The sequence below is a fragment of the Onychomys torridus genome, chromosome 11, assembly GCF_903995425.1.
Source record: "Onychomys torridus chromosome 11, mOncTor1.1, whole genome shotgun sequence".
Lineage (NCBI taxonomy): Eukaryota > Metazoa > Chordata > Mammalia > Rodentia > Cricetidae > Onychomys > Onychomys torridus.
In genome coordinates, this window is record NC_050453.1 from 58,934,827 (window position 1) to 58,954,374 (window position 19,548).

At 46.6% G+C, this 19,548-nt stretch overlaps 2 protein-coding genes and 1 non-coding gene across 3 annotated transcripts in view; all 3 read right to left on the reverse strand.

Annotated features, from left to right (window-relative positions):
* Nucleotides 1–568: 568 nt before the first annotated feature.
* Rabif (RAB interacting factor) lies at nucleotides 569–11,728 on the reverse strand. The gene is made up of 2 exons (XM_036201765.1): nucleotides 11,544–11,728; nucleotides 569–1,555 (listed from the first exon to the last, which is right to left on the reverse strand). Exons 1-2 carry the CDS (start codon nucleotides 11,667–11,669, stop codon nucleotides 1,310–1,312), a joined length of 372 nt encoding a protein of 123 aa, XP_036057658.1. The 5' UTR covers nucleotides 11,670–11,728; the 3' UTR covers nucleotides 569–1,309.
* Nucleotides 9,302–9,370, reverse strand: LOC118593574. The gene has a single exon (XR_004946251.1). It is a non-coding gene; the product is annotated as a small nucleolar RNA SNORD19 (small nucleolar RNA).
* A 2,309-nt stretch (nucleotides 11,729–14,037) lies between the features above and the next one.
* Klhl12 (kelch like family member 12) overlaps nucleotides 14,038–19,548 on the reverse strand; it is a 34,925-nt gene continuing 29,414 nt past the window's right edge. Inside the window, 5 exon segments of the mRNA XM_036202465.1 lie at nucleotides 14,038–15,567; nucleotides 15,847–15,992; nucleotides 15,994–16,034; nucleotides 17,338–17,436; nucleotides 17,704–17,862. Of these exon segments, the coding sequence (XP_036058358.1) occupies nucleotides 15,441–15,567; nucleotides 15,847–15,992; nucleotides 15,994–16,034; nucleotides 17,338–17,436; nucleotides 17,704–17,862 (572 nt within the window). The 3' untranslated portion in view covers nucleotides 14,038–15,440.

Genomic DNA, 19,548 nt, shown 5'->3' on the forward strand with positions numbered 1-19,548 from the left:
AAGTAGAACAGGATGGCCTAGAATTTGATATGTAACTGAGGCTGACCTTGATCTATCTGCCTTGAACCCCCTTGACCCTCCCAGTTGCTGGTATTATAAGAATAACAGGGTCTCTACTTACTGCACATTCCAATTTTAGGTCCCCAGAGGAAGGGATGACGGCGAAGTATTTGAACTGTTTATAGAGTCCTTTTAAACTGCTGGGTCACTCCAGAAGAGAAATGATAAAATGACTGGAAATTACGCTGAAGTTTTAAGTTGGCTAATGAGAAAAGGTGGTACCAACCCCGTAACAATGGAAATCTCAGTAGAAAGGGTTTGCATCCTGGGTACAGACAGTCCAAGTGAACCAAAATCCCGAGGACCTTACAACCTACATTTATGAATGATGACAGCAGCCATTGAGGAAATCTTCCCTAACAGACCCAGGGGTGATTCAGCTAAGCAATCCTTTGTACATCCTCCACCCTCCACTCTGATTCCAGTAGAGCCTGGTAAACAGGGCTGAGTTCCCTTAGGAGACTGCAGCGTGGAGACCCCTAATGAAATGAGAAACCTAGTCAAGATCTGCAGGAAGAAGGGCCACATTCATCTTTACTACAAATGTCACTATCAACCTGGAACAAAGGGTCTCAAACACAGCACTGAGAACATGTCTAAAGTAATGTTTCTCATTAGTGGTTTAAACACTGACATTTGTAAATGTCTGACTTTTAAAAAGGATAAATTGCTATAGACAAGTAGGTCACATACAACGAAGTCACTCTCAAATACTTGTATGTTTTATGGTTTTTGAGATGTCTCACATAGCCCAGGCTGGCTTAGAATTCACTATGTAGCTGATGCTGGCCTTGAACTCCTGATCTTCCTGCTTCCACCTCCCAAGAGGTAGGACTGCAGGTGTGCGCCCACTGCACCGGGCCTCTTGAATGAGAAAAAGGTGGAGTTTCAACTATTAGCAAGTGAGCTTTTTTTTCCTGTTACCATGGCTAAAAAGTTGGCTGCTGCTCTTGCTGAGCAGGAAGAGCGCCATGGACAGTGTCCAGGAGTGCCAAGGACCAGACTACATGAGTTCTTCCATGTTCCAAAACAGGGGTGGGGGTTAGGACAGCTGTGATGCACAGAGGACTAAGTGGGAGGCATGCACTGAGGCTTGAAGGAAGCAGGACGGCCCTCTGCAAGTTCAAGGCCAAACACTGGTGCTTATCGTTTATATTAGTACCGAGAAGGCTGCTGTGTCGGCAGCCACCACAGGCTCAGCGTCAGCTCTGGTGCGGAGAGCTTTACAGCTGGCGTGGAGTCCCCTCAGTCACTCGTGGGAAACTCGCTCCAAGGCCACATAGAAGCTGTTCTTGTCGTCCAGGCAATGGCAGCCAATGGGTCCGATCTCACAGTCCGCACAGACCAGAAACTTGATGTTGCCCACGTCCTTGGTGAAGCCCACATTCTCAAAGATGAACATGTCATTCACCAGCCAGTGTTCCTGGAGGAGATCACCGTCAGGGCTGCTGCCGTCAGCCAGGGCCGGCTTCTTTCTCATGGAGGGGAGGAAGAGCTGCAGTGGAGAGAATGTAAGGACCGTCAAAGCTGGAGTCCAGTCATCCCTTCACTCCCATTCTACTTACACGCCACCTGGATGCCTAGCAGCCTTCTGGACTGGGGGAAAAGAAGTCAGCAGCCATCACACTAGGTCACACACTAGGATGCTCTTCTGGTGCCTGCCTTGATTATTACTATTATTACCGTTAGTATTATTTTGAGACCTGTTCTTCCATGCCTTTGTTGGTCTTTAATTCATAGATGCCCGCCTGTAATCCCAGCACTCGGGAGGCAGAGACAGGTGGATCTCTGTGAGTTCGAGGCCAGCCTGGTCTACAGAGCTAGTCCAGGACAGGCTCCAAAGCTACAGAGAAACCCTGTCTCGAAAAACCAAAAAATAAAAAATAACAATAAAAATAAAAAATAAAAAAGGCCTGGCTCCTAGGAGTGTCTCTCTCTCTCTCTCTCTCTCTCTCTCTCTCTCTCTCTCTCTCTCTCTCTCTTTTAAAGATTTATTTATTGTGTATACAGAAGAGGGCGCCAGATCTCATTGCAGATGGTTGTGAGCCACTATGTGGTTGCTGGGAATTGAACTCAGGACCTCTGGAAGAGCAGTCGGTGCTCTTAACCTCTGAGCCACCTCTCCAGCCCATCCTAGGAGTCTCTTAATTAAGTTAAATTGACAAGATTAGTTAGTCATCAATCATATCCAGATGTTGTGGGGCTTGCCTTTAATTCTAGCACTTGCAAGGCAGAGGTGGGTGGATGTCTGTAAGTTCAAGGCCAGCCTGGTCTAAAAAGCTAGTTCCAGGACAGCCAAAGCTACATAGTGAGACTTTGTCTCAACAAACAAACAAAAAACTTAAAGGTTGCCAAGAAGCAAAAATCTAAAAAAGGAAAGAAAAGAAAAAAGAAAAGCCATAAACTGCCCATCACATGAATGGCAGCTCGTAAACAGGGCACAGCTCACAAACTAAACATCTCACTGTAAAAATCCACATTCAGTTAGAAAAGCAGATTTTTCCTTAGCCTCAAAGAGCACAAGAAGCCAGCCAACCCAATCTCTTTGAGACCTTGTGTAGGGGGGAGAAAGATTAATAATCACATTGTTGATATTAAAACAACACTACTTTACATAGCTGAGACTCATGTTCCATTTGATTTTTGATTTTGTGTGTGTGTGTGTGTGTGTGTGTGTGAGTGGTAAAATTACAGACAAGTTTATGTGTATGTGTGTCAATGAATGCCACTTGTGTGCATGCCTGTGGAGGTCAGAAGAAGCCCTTGGATCCTTTGAAGCTTCGGTTAGCGGGGGTGTGAGCTGCCCAGTGTGGGTGCCGAAACCAGACTCAGGCCCTCCGGAAGGACAGTAAGAGCTCTTAGCTGCTGAGCTGTCTCTCCAGCCCCTCACTTAACCACTTTTCTGTGTACAGTCTAGTACGTAACAATGTTCACATGACTGTGCTGCCACCGCCTACCTGTCACCAGAGCCTTCCCGCCTTCCCAAACTGAGACTCTGGTCCCCTATTCACTCTCCTTCCTTATTCTCCCTTCGCTGGCCTAAAGAAGAAGGTATTTCATGTAGGTGGAATCACACTGCATATGTCCTTTTATGGCTGGCATGTTTCATTTGCTGTCCCGACAAGTTCACGTTTAGTCTTAAGAAATAACACACAAGAGCTTGGCATAGTGGCATACACCTTTAGTCTCATCAGAGGCAGGTGGATCACTTCGAGTTCAAGGTCAGCCAGGGCTACACAGTGATGCCTTCACAGTGAGGCCTTGTTTCAAACAAGGCTGCCAATAGTAGCAGTAGCAACAATAACAACAACAACAACCCTCCCCCCACAAAGAAAACCCACAAAAGGACTGGAGAGAGAGCTCGGCAGCAGCGAAGAACACTATTCTTCTAATCATTCCTTTGGTTCCCAGGACCCACTTCAGGTGACTCAGAACTCCCTGTCACTCCAGCTCCAAGTGACCTGGTGCTTGCTCCTGCAATCTGCTCAAACTTACATACATGTGCATACCACATGCACAGACAGACAGACAGACAGACAGACACACACACACACACACACACACACACACACACCATAAGCTTTTAAGAAATAACAGAGCCCTTTCATCTCAGCACCTGGGAGGCAGAAGCAGGCAGTTCTCTGTGAGTTGAGGCAGCCTGATCTAGGCAGACAGTTCCAGGACAGTGATGACTACACAGTGAGACCCTGTCACAAAAGACAAAATAAGAGCAAGAAGAAGTGACACAAACCCCTGGGGCCTTTACTGTCCCCCCGAAGATAACATCTTGAACAGCTGGGGTAGCTTTCACCGCCAGAGTTCAAGAACTGATTCAATCTGGAGATCTTATCCAGATCTCCCCAGCTTCCTGAGTTTCGCTGTTGCTTTTCATTTAAGGTCCTGTTGCCCAGGGTGGCCTTGAACTCTGATCCTCTTGCCTCTGCCTCCTGGGTTCCCCATTTGCTTGTGCTCACTTGCCTGAGTATTCAGTTCTATACCATTTGTTCACCACTACAGTCAGGATAGTGAAGAGCCCGTCACAAGAACTCTGCTGCTCTCTCCTAACCACATTCATCAACACCTTGCCTCTCAATCCCATCTGAGGGCAACCACTGAGTCCTTCTTAATTTCTGAAATCCTCTCATTTCAAAATTGTTACACAAGGTCCAGTGTAGTGTCGCACGTCTTTAATCCCAGCACCCGGGAGGCAGAGGCAGATGGGTCTCTGTGAGTTTGAGGCCAGCTTGGTCTACATATTTGAGTTCCAGGATAGCCAGGGCTACACAGAGAAACCCTCAAAACTATCTATCTATCTATCTATCTATCTATCTATCTATCTATCTATCTATCTAATATATCTCAAAAATAAAATAAGTTGTACAGATCTGGCACAGTGGTGCTCACCTGTAGTTCCAGCTATTGGGATGATCCTGAGTTCCAGGCTGGCCTGGGCAAACTCTCAGCTTACAGAGTTGCCTGTCCGGCATGCACAAAACCCTAGGTTTGGTCCCCAGCACCATATCAACTGAGTTTAGTGGTCCATGCCTGTAATCCCAGCATAGGTGAAGGCAGCTGGACTGAGAAGTCAAGGTCATCCTCTCAGCTACACAAGGGGCCAAAGCCAACAGAGCTTACATCAGCCCTGTCTCACATAAGAGAACAGAAAAAGAAAAAAGGTCTGGCGGTGTGGCCCCTGACTTGGGAGGCTTAGGCAGGAGGATCTCTGTGAGTTTGAGGTCAGCCTGGGTCTACTAAGTGAGTTCCAGGGCTTCACAGAGAAACCCTGTGCCCACCCCCACTCCCCCCAAAAAAGGAGGAAGAGGGGCCTAATGATGGTGCATTCCAGCCCTGGAAAGGTCAAGGCAGGGAGGTCTTCAAGACCAGTCTGGGTAACAGAACTACTGGCCAGCCTACCAAACACAGTGAGACTATGTCAAGCAAACAGAGACCGGGGGAGTGAGAGAATGTTAGACAAATCGATTCATCAAGCTGATACTTTTTTTTTTTTGCTTTCTCAACAGCATAATTCTCTGGAGATTCACTCAAGTTGTCTGGATCAAGCTGGCTGTGGCAGTGTGATCCCCACACTTGGGAGGTAGAGGCAGGAGAATCAGGAGTTGAAGGTCATCCTCCACTACAGAGTCAATGTGAGGCTAATCCGGGTGACATGAGATGCTATCTCAAGACAAAACAAAAGGAACAGCCTAGTTCATCTGTGTCTACTGCTGAACTTCATGCCCCTCCTGAAAGACAGCTGTGCTGCCTACAGTTTGGTGCTGTATAATTACAGGTTTGACATTAATGTAAGGTTTTTTCCCCCCCAAGACAGGGTTTCTCTGTGTAGTTTGGTGCCTTTTCTGGAACTGACTCTGGAGACCAGGCTGGCCTTGAAGTCACAGAGATCCGCCTGGCTCTGCCTCCCGAGTGCTGGGATTAAAGGCGTGCGCCACCACCACCACCACTACATGGCTAATGTAAGTTTTCCTTTCTCTGGGGAAAATGCCCCAGAGTGCTGCTCTGTTTAGTGTTTTTTTTTTGTTTTTGTTTTTTTTTTAGCTGAGGATTGAACCCAGGGCCTTGTGCTTGCTAGGCAAGTGCTCTACCACTGAGCTAAATCCCCACCCAACCTCTATTTAGTTTTATAAGAAACTGTCTTGGTTACTGCCCTCAGGTTCTCTGCTCCAATATGCTTAACCCAATACTATTTTCTTTTAATTTTTTTTTAGATATTAATTTTTATCTTATGTGTGTGTTTTGTCTACACATTTGTGCATGCCTGGTGCCAGTGGATGGCAGAGGGCATTGGAGCCCATGGAACTGGAGTCACCAATGGTTGTGAGCCACCACGTGGGTGCTGGGAACTGAACCTGGGTCCTATGAAGGAGCAGCAGGTGTCATAAGTGCTGAGACTTCTTTCACTCTATCCCAACACAGTTTATACTTTCCTTCCCACAAGCCAGTCTTCTGCTCTTCCTCAAACATCTCTCTTCTACAGAATCATCTTTTTTCTAATTTCTAAACTCCATGGACTTACCCTTTTTCTTTGCACAGGAATGAGGCTCTTGGTGAGGAGACCACAGCCCATGCTCCAGCAGTCTACACATGTCAGACCTGGAGAGGAAGAGATGCTCCTCTTGCTCCCAGCTTGCCCCCCCCCCCCATTACCTCTGCAAGGTTTCTACCATTTGGGAACCCATCACGGTCACCTAAGGAAGTTCTGGCCACGCTGCTCTTGCCATTGAGAACGTCGGTGGCACCTGGCTCAGCCTTCCTTTTGACCCTATACCCTTACTTGACCAGGAGTTTCCACTCACATGGAGAGGGTTTATCCCCATGGCTAAGGGAAACTTTTAGCAGTTTCCAAAACACACTACATTTTTAACTAGGTGTCTCTATTCAGCTTAACCAATAACTTCAGTTAAGATGATCAGAAATCTGGGTTGGGGACATGTCTCAGCGGCTACAGCACTTACTGCTCTTCCAGAGGATCCAGGTTTGGCTCCCAGAAGCCACATGGTGGTTCACAACCTCCTGTAACTCCTGTTCCAGGTGCACATGTATGGTGCACAGAATAAACCAAGAACATGTAAAGGATTATGAGAAAATGAAGTTTCTCAATCCTCAACTCCAACCTGAAATGTTCCAATGTTTGACATTTTTAGAGCGCTGCCATGACGTGAGTGGAAAATTCCACACCTGGTGTCATATGATGGGTTGTAGGAGAAATGCAGGCTCACCAAAAAAATACATAAATTATCTTCAGCTTATTGTGGACTAGAGGAAATGAAGCATAAAAATTCCATGTTTAGACTTGTCTGCCAAACCTAAAATACTTCATTGTGTACTTGAAAAGACTTCCTCCACCAAATCACACCTCTGAGATCTGAAACAGCTCTGATCCAAAGTGTGCTGCATAGTTTTTTGTCAACTTGACATAAGATAGAGACCTCTGAGAGGAGGGAACTTCAATGGAGACAATGTCTCCACCTCACTGGCCTGCAGTCAGGTCTGTGGGGGCGTTTTCTTGATGATTTGTGAGGGAGGGCCCAGCCCACTGTAGGTCATGTCACCCCAGGCGCATGGTCCTGGGTTGTATAAAAGGGCAGGCCGCGCAGAGCGTGGGGGAGCAAGCCAGAGGCAGCACTCCTCCACGGCCTCTGCGTCACTTCCTGCCTCCAGATTCCTGCCATGACTTCCCTCCATGATGAACCGTAAACTATTATGATGGAATGAACTGTTCCCTCCCACAATGCTCCTGGTCATATTTATCACAGCCACAGAAGCCCAGCTAGGACACAAGGCAGTGCAGAAAGCGGGCTATTGCTATAGGCTTCCCTCAATAACGGACGGTGATCAGGACGTGTAACCCAAAGAAGCCCTCTCCTCTCCGAGTGCCTTTTGGTCTGGCCTTCATTATATCGTAGAAAATAAAGCAGGACTGCAATTGGTATTAACAGTGAGTAAGGACTAGTCATCCCACACCAGCTTCAAAGGTAAGAATAATTTATACATGAAACCCATTCTCTGACTAAACAGAACACACATCACATGCTGAAAACAGAGGAATAAAGGTGCCAATCAGAGTGCCGAGCAGGATGTGGCTCAACTGGTTCTTGCCAAGCAGGCATGGGGTCTATCACATGTCCTACTCCCAGGAAAACAAGCTGGGGGGTGTGCATGCCTGTAATCCAGGACTGGAAGTTCAAGGTCATCCTCAGTCACACAGGGAGTTCACAAGGGCTACATGAGACTGTCTTTAAAAAAAAAAAAAAGACTAATAAAACCATAAAATAGGGCTGGAGAGATGGCTCAGAGGTTAAGAGCACCGACTGCTCTTCCTAAAGGTCCTGAGTTCAATTCCCAGCAACCACATGGTGGCTCACAACCATCTGAAATGAGATCTGGCACCCTCTTCTGTATACATAATAAATACATCTTTAAAAAAACATAAAACCCATAAAATATTGATCCAGTATATCAATAACCTACTATTTACACTAGACTATTAGCTTGTATTCATTAAGTCCAGATATTTCCTAAGCTCTTACTTATGTGCAGAGTCTAGGTATAGGAGGAGATACACATGTGGATAGGATACAGGGCCTGAGTCCAGTGGTGTAAGTAGCCATGGGTACCAAGAGGTGGTCAACTGAGGTAGGTGCTAGAGTTGTCAGGACTTTGCAATGTTGGGCCCAGGGTTTCTGGACCCTGGAACTTCTGAAAATTTGGGCTAAAGAATTCTTTGCTGTGAGGGCTGTCCTGGGCATCACAGGATACTAAGCAGCAACCCAAACTCCCACCTACTAGATGTCAGTAGCATCCCTTCCCAATTTTTAAAAAAATATTTATTAATTATGTATACAGTATTCTGTCTGCATGTATGCTTACAGGCCAGAAGAAGGCGCCGGATTGAATTATGGATGGTTGTGAGCCACCATGTGGTTGCTGGGAATTGAACTCAGAACCTCTGGAAGAGCAGACAGTACTCTTAACCACTGAGCCATCTCTCCAGCCCCCCCCTTCCCAATTTTTACCACCAAAAAATATCTATGTATGTCTCTAGACTTTTTGCTTTGGAGACAAACTCGCCCCCAATTGAAAAACATACCGCCTTAGATTATGAAATGGAAGGCAGAGTCATCACTGGGCTCTACATCACATCAAAGATGGGGTACATGGTTTGCCTTTCATAGCTTTCCCGTCCAGAGACTGTACTAGTATACCCTATAGGGTAGAATGACAATGCTGTGGGCCACCTCTAAGCACACCTCCTATGTCCTGCTTTTCTCCAGGTTCATTTAAGGGATGAAAGATCTTGATTTTTTCCTCCCTGAGACAGGGTTTCTTAGTGTAGCTTTGGGTGTTCTGGAACTCACACTGTAGACCAGGCTGGACTTGAACTCAAGAGATCCACCTGCCTCTGCCTCCTGAGTGCTGGGATCAACGAGATGCACCACCATTGCCAGGCCAAAAGGACCTTATTTTTAATTTTAAAGATTTGTTTATTTTTACTTTAGGAGTGTTCTGCCTGTATGTGTATCACATGCATGTCTGGTACCCACAGAGGGCAGAAAAAGGCGTTGCATCCCCTGGAACTAACAGGAACTACAAAGAGTTGTGAGCCACCTGACAGGTACTTCAAATTCAGCCAGTACTCCTAACCACTGAGCCATCCGTCCAGCTGAGCCACCTGTCCGGCCCTAGAAGGGTGTCTTTGTTTGCTTCTTTATTTTTTATGTTTTTCTATGTTGAGGTCAGACTTGGACCTTATCAGTCTGGGTGAAAATCAGACTGCTCAGATATTCTCCTCCAGGAAGGACATCCCGATGAGATGGTATCAGCCTTGAGATATCTAGACTGACCTGAGAGCAGCTTCTCAACAATTGAGGTAATGATCAAAGAGCTATGCTGAAGATTCCGTTTAAGAGTGTGTTACAAGTGGTTTGTTCTCTGTAGAGGTACACCTGTTGAGAAACTGTAACATATAATTCAATTTGCTTCTAGTTTCCCTCCTATAAAACATCAATTTAAAACATATGAAACGGGCTGGAGAGCACTGGCTGTTTTTCTGGAGGTCCTGAGTTCAATTCCCAGCCACCACATGGTGACTCACAACCATCTGTAATGAAATCTGGTGCCCTCTTCTGGCCTGCAGGGATCCACCACTGGCAGGATACTGTATGCTTAATAAATAAATCTTTAAAAAAATAAAATGAAATGTATGAAACAAAAACTTTATATATAAACTATAAAATTCCGTTAAGGAACTTCTTGATTTTTAAAAAAGTTTCATTCAATGAATAGACAAGCTCTCATTATGTATCCCTGTTGGCTTTGAACTTACTGTGTAGCCCTGGGTGCTAGGATCATAGGCACTCACCACCCCCTAACCTTTAACTTTCTGTCAGTTTACAAAAGTGGGCAAGCTGCCATAAAAGGATACAAGAATTGACCTAAAACCCAGCCTCAGTTCTGTACCACACCAGAGGCACAGTGCTCAGTTCCCACAAAGATGCCTGCCTGCTCCCATCCTCACTTTTTCAGAATGAACAAGTGGAAGCTCATGGAGGTTCATCACCTCTTCCAGTGGTAATAAGTGGTCAGGTTAGGATTCAAGGCCACAGTCAGTGCCATCCCTCCATGAGGCCCCTAACTTTATAAAACAAATGGAGATCTCTAATCCCTGCCCTTGGAATTCCTATTAAAAGAGAACTACAGAAAATCATCAAAACACACAGGACAAGGGAGACACTACCCCTCCTTTCCTTCTTTAGAAAAAGGATTCTGGGGTTGGGGATTTAGCTCAGTGGTACAGTGCTTGCCTAGCAAGCACAGGGCCCTGGGTTCGATCCTCAACTTAAAAAAATCAAAAAAAGAAAAAAGAAAAGAAAAAGGATTCTGCTTTTATAGCAGATGATACAGCCTGTAGCACTTCACTACCAATCCTTCAACCACATGAAATAACACTGGCCCCACCACCTTACCACCTTCTCACGGACCATTTATACAGTCTGAGGGTCTGAGTAAAATTACAGTTTGCACTATCCTATAAGTAGGTATGATACACACACACACACAGCTTAGAAAAAAAAATTTCTCACTGGGGTGATGGTGGTAAGGTTATTAAAAAGTCTTACTTGCCAGGCGGTGGTGACACATGCCTGTAATCCCAGCACTCGGGAGGCAGAGGCAGGTGGATCTCTGTGAGTTCGAGGCCAGCCTGGTCTACAGAGTGAGTTCCAGGACAGGCTCCAAAGCTACACAGAGAAACCCTGTCATGAAAAAAAAAAAAAAAAAAAAAAAAGCCTTACTTTAGGGTTGGGTGTAAATGGTGCATGCCCTTAATCCCAGCACTGGGGAGGCAGAACAAGGTGGGTGGATCTGAGTATGAGGCCAGCCTGGTCTACACAGCAAGTTCCAGGCCAGCAAAGGCTATAACAAAACACACACACACACACACACACACACACACACACACACACGGAGTCCTACTTGATTTTGGAGCTCCTTTGAGGAGCAGCAAATGAGACAGAAAGTAGGGACTAAAGATGGGTGAGGGCTAAGGAGGGACAGGAATCTAGTCATTCTCAGGTGCCCAGGGGCGACACCGAGCGGCGGCCGGAGATACACCTGCGAGGCGCAGCACGTTGGCTAGATCTCCAGGAAGCTGGGGACTGGGGTTCCGGCCTCCCTCAGCTCGCGCGGGGTACCCTAGGCCTGGGAGAAGGTGGGCCGCCCGAGACAGGTGCACCCGCTGAGCCAGAGCTTTGCAAGAGAGAGAGGTGCAAGGTGGTCACGCAACCGTGCTCGGCCACTGGGGTCCGAGTCGCCAGCCGCACCCGCGGGGCGGGGCGTCGCGAAGGTGGGCGGGGTTAAGACGCGCGAAGAAGGGCGCGGTCTCCGGAAACCTGGGAGCCCGGACCAGTCTCGAGCCACCGGTCGCTCCGGACAGTAGATCTAATCAGCTCTACGTATTTCCCTACCTGTCGGCGAGAGAAAAGAGCAGTCCCTGGCTGCAGCACCCGAGAGCCGCAACGCTGGCACAGCACCGCCTTCCGGTTCCGGCCCTCGGCTGACACTAGCTCGTTCTGCAGCTCTGCCGGTTCCATCGCCGCGCCGCCACAGCAAGGGCCGCAACGGCGCACGCGCGGTCTGGGTTCGCTCACCCGGAACTACGCTGGCGCAGCTCCGCAGGGGCGGAGCGCCCGGCGCCCCTCGCTGGACCTCTGCGCAGGCGTCTGACTCTATTGCGCAGGCGCCTTCATTTCTTTGCCGGACTGAAGTGTCAGCGTGACTTTGTGACAAATCCTTTTTCTGTGTATCCACCTGGTCACCGCGCCTCCCCTGATAGTGGCCTAGGCAAATTACTATGGCTGCCTTACCACTTAGTTCTTGGACATTTTCATTGCCTCGACGATCCGGCACAGACCCCATCTCAACAAGATTTAGCTACAACACACTCGCTTCCTATGTAGGAAGCCGTGTAGAATGCTGAGTACATTTCGTGTGGGAAAAAGTTGCGAGGGAATCTTAAGCCTAGTGTCTCACAGTGGACATTTATTAGGCACCAAAGCGTTTTTACAGTGCGTTTGAAAACGTAGTCGTCATCTTAGAGGGTTTGCCCTCAGGCACAGTGCTTGAAGAAGGCAAAGATAAGGTTAGTTTGCAGTTTCTACAAAAGTCTACAAAGGAACAGGGCGTTCTAACTGATCTTTGTATCCTATTAATTCTAGTTATAGGTTTCCCAAGACCAGAAGGACATCAAAATGAAAAGCAATTAAGCCACCTTATTGTTTAACATGCGCAGCCTTGGCTCGCTTCATTAGTTCCACATTACACGATGGGAATTGTGTATTGTGAGAATATAGCCCCAGAAGGTCGCAGACTCTAATCTCATAGGACAATAACAAAGTACTGCCAATGAATCATGGATTAGGGAGTAGCTCTGTTTAGGGAGTTAGGTCTTTATCTGTGACTTTTTTTTTTTTTTTTTTTTTTTTTTTTAACATTTTTGTGTTTTGCCTGCATTAATGTTAAGTGTAGCGTGTCTGTGCTGATGCCTGTGAAGGCCAGAAGAGGGCACCAGATGTCTGGAACTGGAGTTAAGTGTTGTAAGCCACCATGTGGGTGCCGAGAACCCAGCCTACATCCTCTCAGAGAACCACCAGCACTCTTAACCACTGGCCCATCTCTCCAGCCCCCAGTAGGTGGCATTTTGATTAGGAATTAGGACTGTCAGGAGAGCACGACCTTAGAATGAGATCACATTCTCCAGTGACTGGAGAAAGACTAGAAGAGCAGCAGCACAGTGGAGTGAGCCCTCAGCACCGTGCATGGGTCCGGTGCACGTTAAGAGCAGCAGCACAGTGGAGTAAGCCCTCAGCACCGTGCATGGGTCCGATGCACGTTAAGAGCACAGTGGAGTGAGCCCTCAGCACCGTGCATGGGTCCGGTGCACGTTAAGAGCAGCACAGTGGAGTGAGCCCTCAGCACCGTGCATGGGTCCGGTGCACGTTAAGAGCAGCACAGTGGAGTGAGCCCTCAGCACCGTGCATGGGTCCGATGCACGTTAAGAAATTTGAACCTTCTAGTACAGGAAATGTGAATCTATGGAATTTGAGGACACAAACAACTTCGATACTGATCAATAATTGGCTGTATATTAAGTACTGTCATGGTCACATCTGAATTTCAGAAAGAGCCGATGACAAAAAGGCTGTGGTTCAATTAGCAGGCACAATCCATCTGCCAGACAGGCCGAAGGACTTTATCCTCTTGTACTGCTTCCCTTTGGCTCTGGGTCCAACAGTATTGTGGTTTTAGCCGAGTGTGGTGGAGTACACCTTTAATCCCAGCACTGGGGAGACAGAGCAAGTGTATTTCTTCCAGTTCAAGGCCAGCCTGGTCTACACAGGAGTTTCCAGGACAGCCAGAGCTACATAGTGAGATGCTATCTCAAGAAGAAAAAGAAGTCTTGCAGGTGTGTGGGCGGCCCTGTGCACAGGTGTTTGTACGATCACACGCCATTCACTGAATCAAAGACAACTCCTACAATTCACATGGGTGCTAAAATGTGCTGTTACTTCTGTATTCCTTTTGTCTTTTGGGTTTTCAAGACAGGGTTTCTTTGTATGGCCCTGGCTGTCCTGGAATATGCTCTGTAGACCAGGCTGACCTCAAACTCAGAGATCACCCACTTCTGTCTCCTGAGTACTGGGACTAAAGGTGTGCGCCACAACCACCTGGCTCTTTATCTTTTGTTTTCAAGTAGATTCCAAATGTGAAAGGGGCCAATAAATTGGGCAAATTCAGGCAGGCACTTCACTGACGTTTCAAATCTACCAAAGCAGCAGCAGAGTTCATTAGCAAGCACAAGGTAAAAAGGTTGGAAGATGAGACCAGGAGCTGCTCTTTATCCTGTTTTCCAACCAACATGTCTGTTGAAGGCAGCACCAGCCACAAATTCTCTTGAAGCCATTTGAGACAGTCCATTTTTAATATTTTCTTAAAAAAATACAAAGGAAATTAACTCTGTAGGCCAACACAATTAGGGGAATGAGGAAAGAGTGGAATTCCAGAGCAAAGGGAAAATAAAATGCAACCCAATTTAGGCTATCACATTCCCATACTTGCTGCGCCAATAATGCAAGGATTTCACCCTATGACACAGAGGAGCCTTGAAGGGCAGCTCGGAAATGTTGGCAGAGGCACGGGAACTAACAAGAGTCTCAGTTGTCCTTGATTATTTTGTCCCAGGATGACTACGATCCACTCTACAGACAGGTTGGAGATGTGGCCGGAGAGAACTGAATGTAGCACAGCAGTAGTTAGCACTCCTTAGCAGAAGTGTGCCCTTCTAACAACAGGGCAGGAACCGGGAACCTAAGCTTCGAGGCTGCAGCCACCCACCCCAGCCCCGAATAAATAGCGTGGAAGTGTAGTCATGGAGTAGCACTTGAGTCACCACGAAGCTGCTCTTTCACCCAGTCAAAGACCACCACTGCCATGGCTACACCAGCCTGGCAGGGCCGGAGACGGCTGTGAAGTCGCAGGTACATCTGTTTGCCACAGGGAGATTGAACTCTGCACATTTACAGCATCTCTTGTTCTAACTCCCGCCTACACACACCGCTAACCTCTCAGTCTCCAGCGCCAAGATGCACATTAGAAAGACCCTGGGGTCAAGTATGTCCTCTCCAGCCTTCCAGTCCACACTTCAGTGATCTTCTGGGTTCACTCACATTCCATTCAGTTCATGCCACTTTTCAAATCTCTACACCAACCATGTCCCCCTAAGTAAGAATAGTTTGAATCTCTCCTCTTAGCCTCTCGAATTGTAACAGTGATCTCTTGGTTTCCTCCAGAAAGGAACTGTGGTGGCCAGAGCTATCTTTTATTTAGAAAAGATATGTTTGCTTCTGGGGAGGGGGCGGACTTTCATTTTACCAAGCTTATGTAAGTTGATATCCTTCCAATCACCTAGGATGGACAATGCCCACACCTAGCAGGCCATATTCACCTTAATTCTCTGCAATATATAAAGCACAACACACACACACACACACACACACACTCATTCTCCCAAGCACTTGATAAGTTAGGAACAGGAAGAAAATGCTCCTTAGACCACAGAGAGAGAGGATCTGGTTTCTCACATCCAAAGGTGCACTCTCTTCCCTTGAGTACCTGTTGTTACCCACCCTTCTGAGTAACATTACCAGTGCGAAGGAGAGTGTGTTCAAACAAGTACAATCGTCACAGCACTGGTGCCTGTAATCCCCTGTGCACACAGTGAGATAGAAACATTCCGGAAAGGATCCTTGATTCTCCCACAAACTGTTCCTTGGAATAGTCATTAGCTCCAGCTGGTGTTCAATAAGTTACTTTTCTCGAAGAACACACACACCAGCATCGCAACGCTGGGTTCCCATGGAGGCCACTACTTCCCAGCTGTCGATGATAGGGTCATAACACTCAATGCTACTCAGCAGAGAATTCCCATCGTATCTAAGTGGGGGAAAAAACAAAACAAAGAAAGAGGCCATCATTCCTTTACATACCAGTCCTGCATTTAAAGTAGTCCTGTCCCTGGAGCTGGTAGTACAGCTCAGCAAGGGGGCAGCTGCTACCATATGCCAGGTTCAAGTCCCAGCACCAGGGTAGGAGTGAAAAAGGTCCCAGCAGCTGTTCCCCCACAACACACTATGCCTCTTTCCAAAACGGAGATTGGATCAAATGGATTCTGGCCTTGGATACATGATTCTACCCCACTTCCCAAATCCTCACCCTGCAATTGCATAGAGCCTCCCCCGAAGCACTGTGGCCCCTACATAGCATCGTGGAGTGGTCATACTCGTGACAGTTGTCCAGGAATCAGTGCGAATGTTGTAAGCTTCAACAGAAGAAAGGTGGGCTGTGCCATCAAAACCCCCCCACCACATAAATATGGTCATTGAGCAGGGCTACTCCGGCACCTGGGGAAAAGAGAGAGAGAGGAGTAGCAAATGAATGGCCTAAGCCTAGCATCCGAACCCAGTGACAAACGCGTCACTAACGGCTGAACTGTGGGGAAGATGAGGGATGCAGATGTAAGCAAACCAGGCCTAGAAGAGTGTAATACAGCCAACGTTGCTGCACACATTGGTAAACCCTTTGGCTGGGACTGGAAATTATAACCCAAAGACTGACACAGTTCTCTGTTTGCTTTCATTCACTCACAGTCCATCTCTCTTCAGTCGGCTGAACAGAACAGTGGGGAAAAGGTGTTAGTGAAAGCAGCAAAGGACATGGCCATGGCTCTGCACAGTGATTGCTCTGTGACATCACAGCCTACTCCATAGCAGGAGTTCTCAGGTGCTGCTGGGATGTACCTCTATGGTGGCATACTTGCCTAACTTGCCTAGTACATGCAGGGTCCGGTGTGCAGTACTCAGAATTAAAAAAAAAAAAATCTTAGGTGATTTATTGCCGTTTATTTATCAGGTGTATGGCACACATCTGCAACCCCAGTCAGTGTGCACTATATACTACATACAGTGAGATCTTAGCTTAAAAATAAAACATCGGGGTTGGGGATTTAGCTCAGCTAGCAAGCGCAATTCGGTCCTCAGCTCTGGAAAAAAACAAAAAACAAAAAACAAAAAAACAACATTGATGCGGTGGTGGAACTAGAAGCCAGGGCAGGAAGACCACCTCAGAGCAAGTTGTACACACCAGCCAGGACTACACAGTAAGACCCTCAAAACTAAGTCCAGGAAGGCAAGGTGGTGCAGCACACCTTTAATCCCAACACCCGGGATGCAGAGGCAGGCAGATCTCTGAGTTCAAGGCCAGCCCAGTCTACAAAGCGAGGTCCAGGACAGCCAGGGCTCCACAGACAAACCCTGTCTCAGGGGAAAACAAAACAAAAACCAATTCCAAAGAGTTAAAAAAAGCAAAGACACAAAACTCAACACAACAGAAACAATTATTTAAACATGTACTACACATACAAAATGATGCTATATAGACAAGAATGCAAGAATAGAAAAAAGTACTAAAGAATGAGTAAGAAATTTCTGTCCTGTCCTCAAATTTATAATCTAGTTGGAAGTTTAAACTATTTTTGTCCTAATATTTAGAAAAAGAGGTGAAAGAGACAGGAGTGTGCCTCATATTGACAGCGAATCTGGTGCAGTGAAACTACAGTTCCAGCTTCCGACACCACAGCCGGCCCCAAACCAACACTGTACACGTCAGATTGTTGGCACCTTCATCCCATCTGAGACTTGGTCTTACCAGAACGTTTGGTGGCCATGGGTGTAACGTTAGTCCAGTGTCCTGTATGGGGATCATATTTCTCAACTGAATTTAATATATTCAAGCCATCATATCCTCCTGAAAGACAGAGCAAAAAAATGAACATTCCAGGAAGAAAGGTAGATGCTCAGGCTTGTTTTAACTGGAGTAATTCAACTGAGTCAGTGTAGTTCTTCCAGAGCTCCAGCTCAAAGAATACCAAACACCCTACATTTTTCTTACAAGAAAATATATAATCCTGTTCATGGACAACACATTGGGATAGACCAGAGTTCATTGACGCAAGTGTATGCACTTAATTCTGGTAAATTGATGCTTCTCTCCATCCCACACCCAGACTCATACCTAGACAGTAGATTATTCCGCTGGCCACTACTAGTCCTGCACCCTCTCGAGCTGTCTGCATATCTCCCAGCATGCTCCATTGATCAATGTTTGGGTCATACCGCTCCATACTTGTATGACGCCTGCTTCCATCAAAGCCTCCAGAGACATAAATCATATCTGCTCAGAATGAACAAATTAGACTATTAAGAGTGAGGAATTTCTAAGAACCATTGTCTCCACAAACTACCCATTACCCATTGTTAAGATGGGAGGGGACCCACACATGACTGTAATCACAGCCCTGGGGAGGTTCAGGCAGGAGGGTCAGGAGTGTGTGCCATTCTTGCAGGGTACCTGAGCATGCTCAATTCCCATTCCTCCCAGGTTCATCCTTCCACCCTGTGCCCCCTGAAAAAGAAGTTAAGAAAAAAAAATACACCAGGAACAATTTGTGTTGCCCATATACTCATTGGCAATTGGTCAAATTCCCAGTGGCCAGTCCCATAAAACTGAGTTCTTTCCCATCCCTCTGAAAGAAGCCATCAACTGTGAAGAGCTACATTTCAGCATCTTTATAACAAATTTTTCAAAAATTTATTTATTCATTCATTTTTCAAGATAGGGTTTCTCTGTGTAACCCTGGCTGTTCTGGAACTCACTCTGTAGACCAGGCTGGCATCAAACTCACAAGGAACTCACCTGCCTCTGCCTCCCAAATACTGGGATTCAAGTTGTGCACCACCACTGCTCAACCAAATTTATTTATTTTTATTTTATCTGCATTTGTGTTTTGCCTGTATTTATGTTTATGTGAGGGTGTTGGATCCTAAAGTTACAGAAGACAGTGGTGAGCTGCCATGTGGGTGCTGGGAACTGAGCTCAGGTCCTCTAGAACAGCCAGTGCTCTTAACCACTGAGCCATCTCTCCAGCCCTTTTATCACAAATGTTAAGGACTCTCTTTAATGGCTTCCTGTCTAGACGGTTTCTTTTCTTTTTAGGGGTGTGTGGGGTGCGGTCAAGTCCATTTTTGACTACAGACTAAGTTTAAGGCCAGCATGAACTACATGAGATCTTATCCCAAACAAATAAATTTCGTGGTATTTCTTCAAATTGATTTTTATTATTATTTCTTAAATTTCCCATTACTTATATGAGTTGTATATGGTACTGCATGACACTACATAAGGACATTATTGTAAAAGTATATTTTGTACTCTGAGCATTTTCCCCTAATGTGGTAAGTCAGTTAAGTCTCAGAAGCAAGAAACACAGTACAACCAAGACATTTGAAGCCTGGTATGGAGGCTGGAGAGATGGCTCAGTGGTTATGAGCGTCCGCTATCCTTCCAGGAGACCCAGGTTCGAGTCCCTGCACCTACATGGTTGGTCACAAGTGTCTGTAACTCCGGTTGCAGGGGATCTGACACCTGTCCTGGCTTCTGGGGCATTGCCGTCATGCGGTGCATACACAAAATGGAGATACAACACTCACACACACAAAATAAAGCCTGGTATGGTGGCTCAGGCCTGCAAGCCCAGGAGGCTCAGGAATGAAGACCATAGGTTTGAGACCAGGGTGGGCTACACAGTGGTATTTAGTGAATCCTGCCTCAATTAAAAAAAAAAAAAAAAAAAAAACCAACAGGTTGGGGATTTAGCTCAGTGGTAGAGCGCTTGCCTAGCAAGGGCAAGGCCCTGGGTTCGGTCCTCAGCTCTGGAAAAAACAAAAAACAAAAAAATTAAAAATTTTAAAAATTAAAAAAAAAACAAAAAACATCGTAAGCCAGAAGGCCAGGGTGTGGTGACAACAGAGTGCTGAAATCCCAGCACTAAGTAGGGCTAAGGCAGAGGTGGGTGGATTA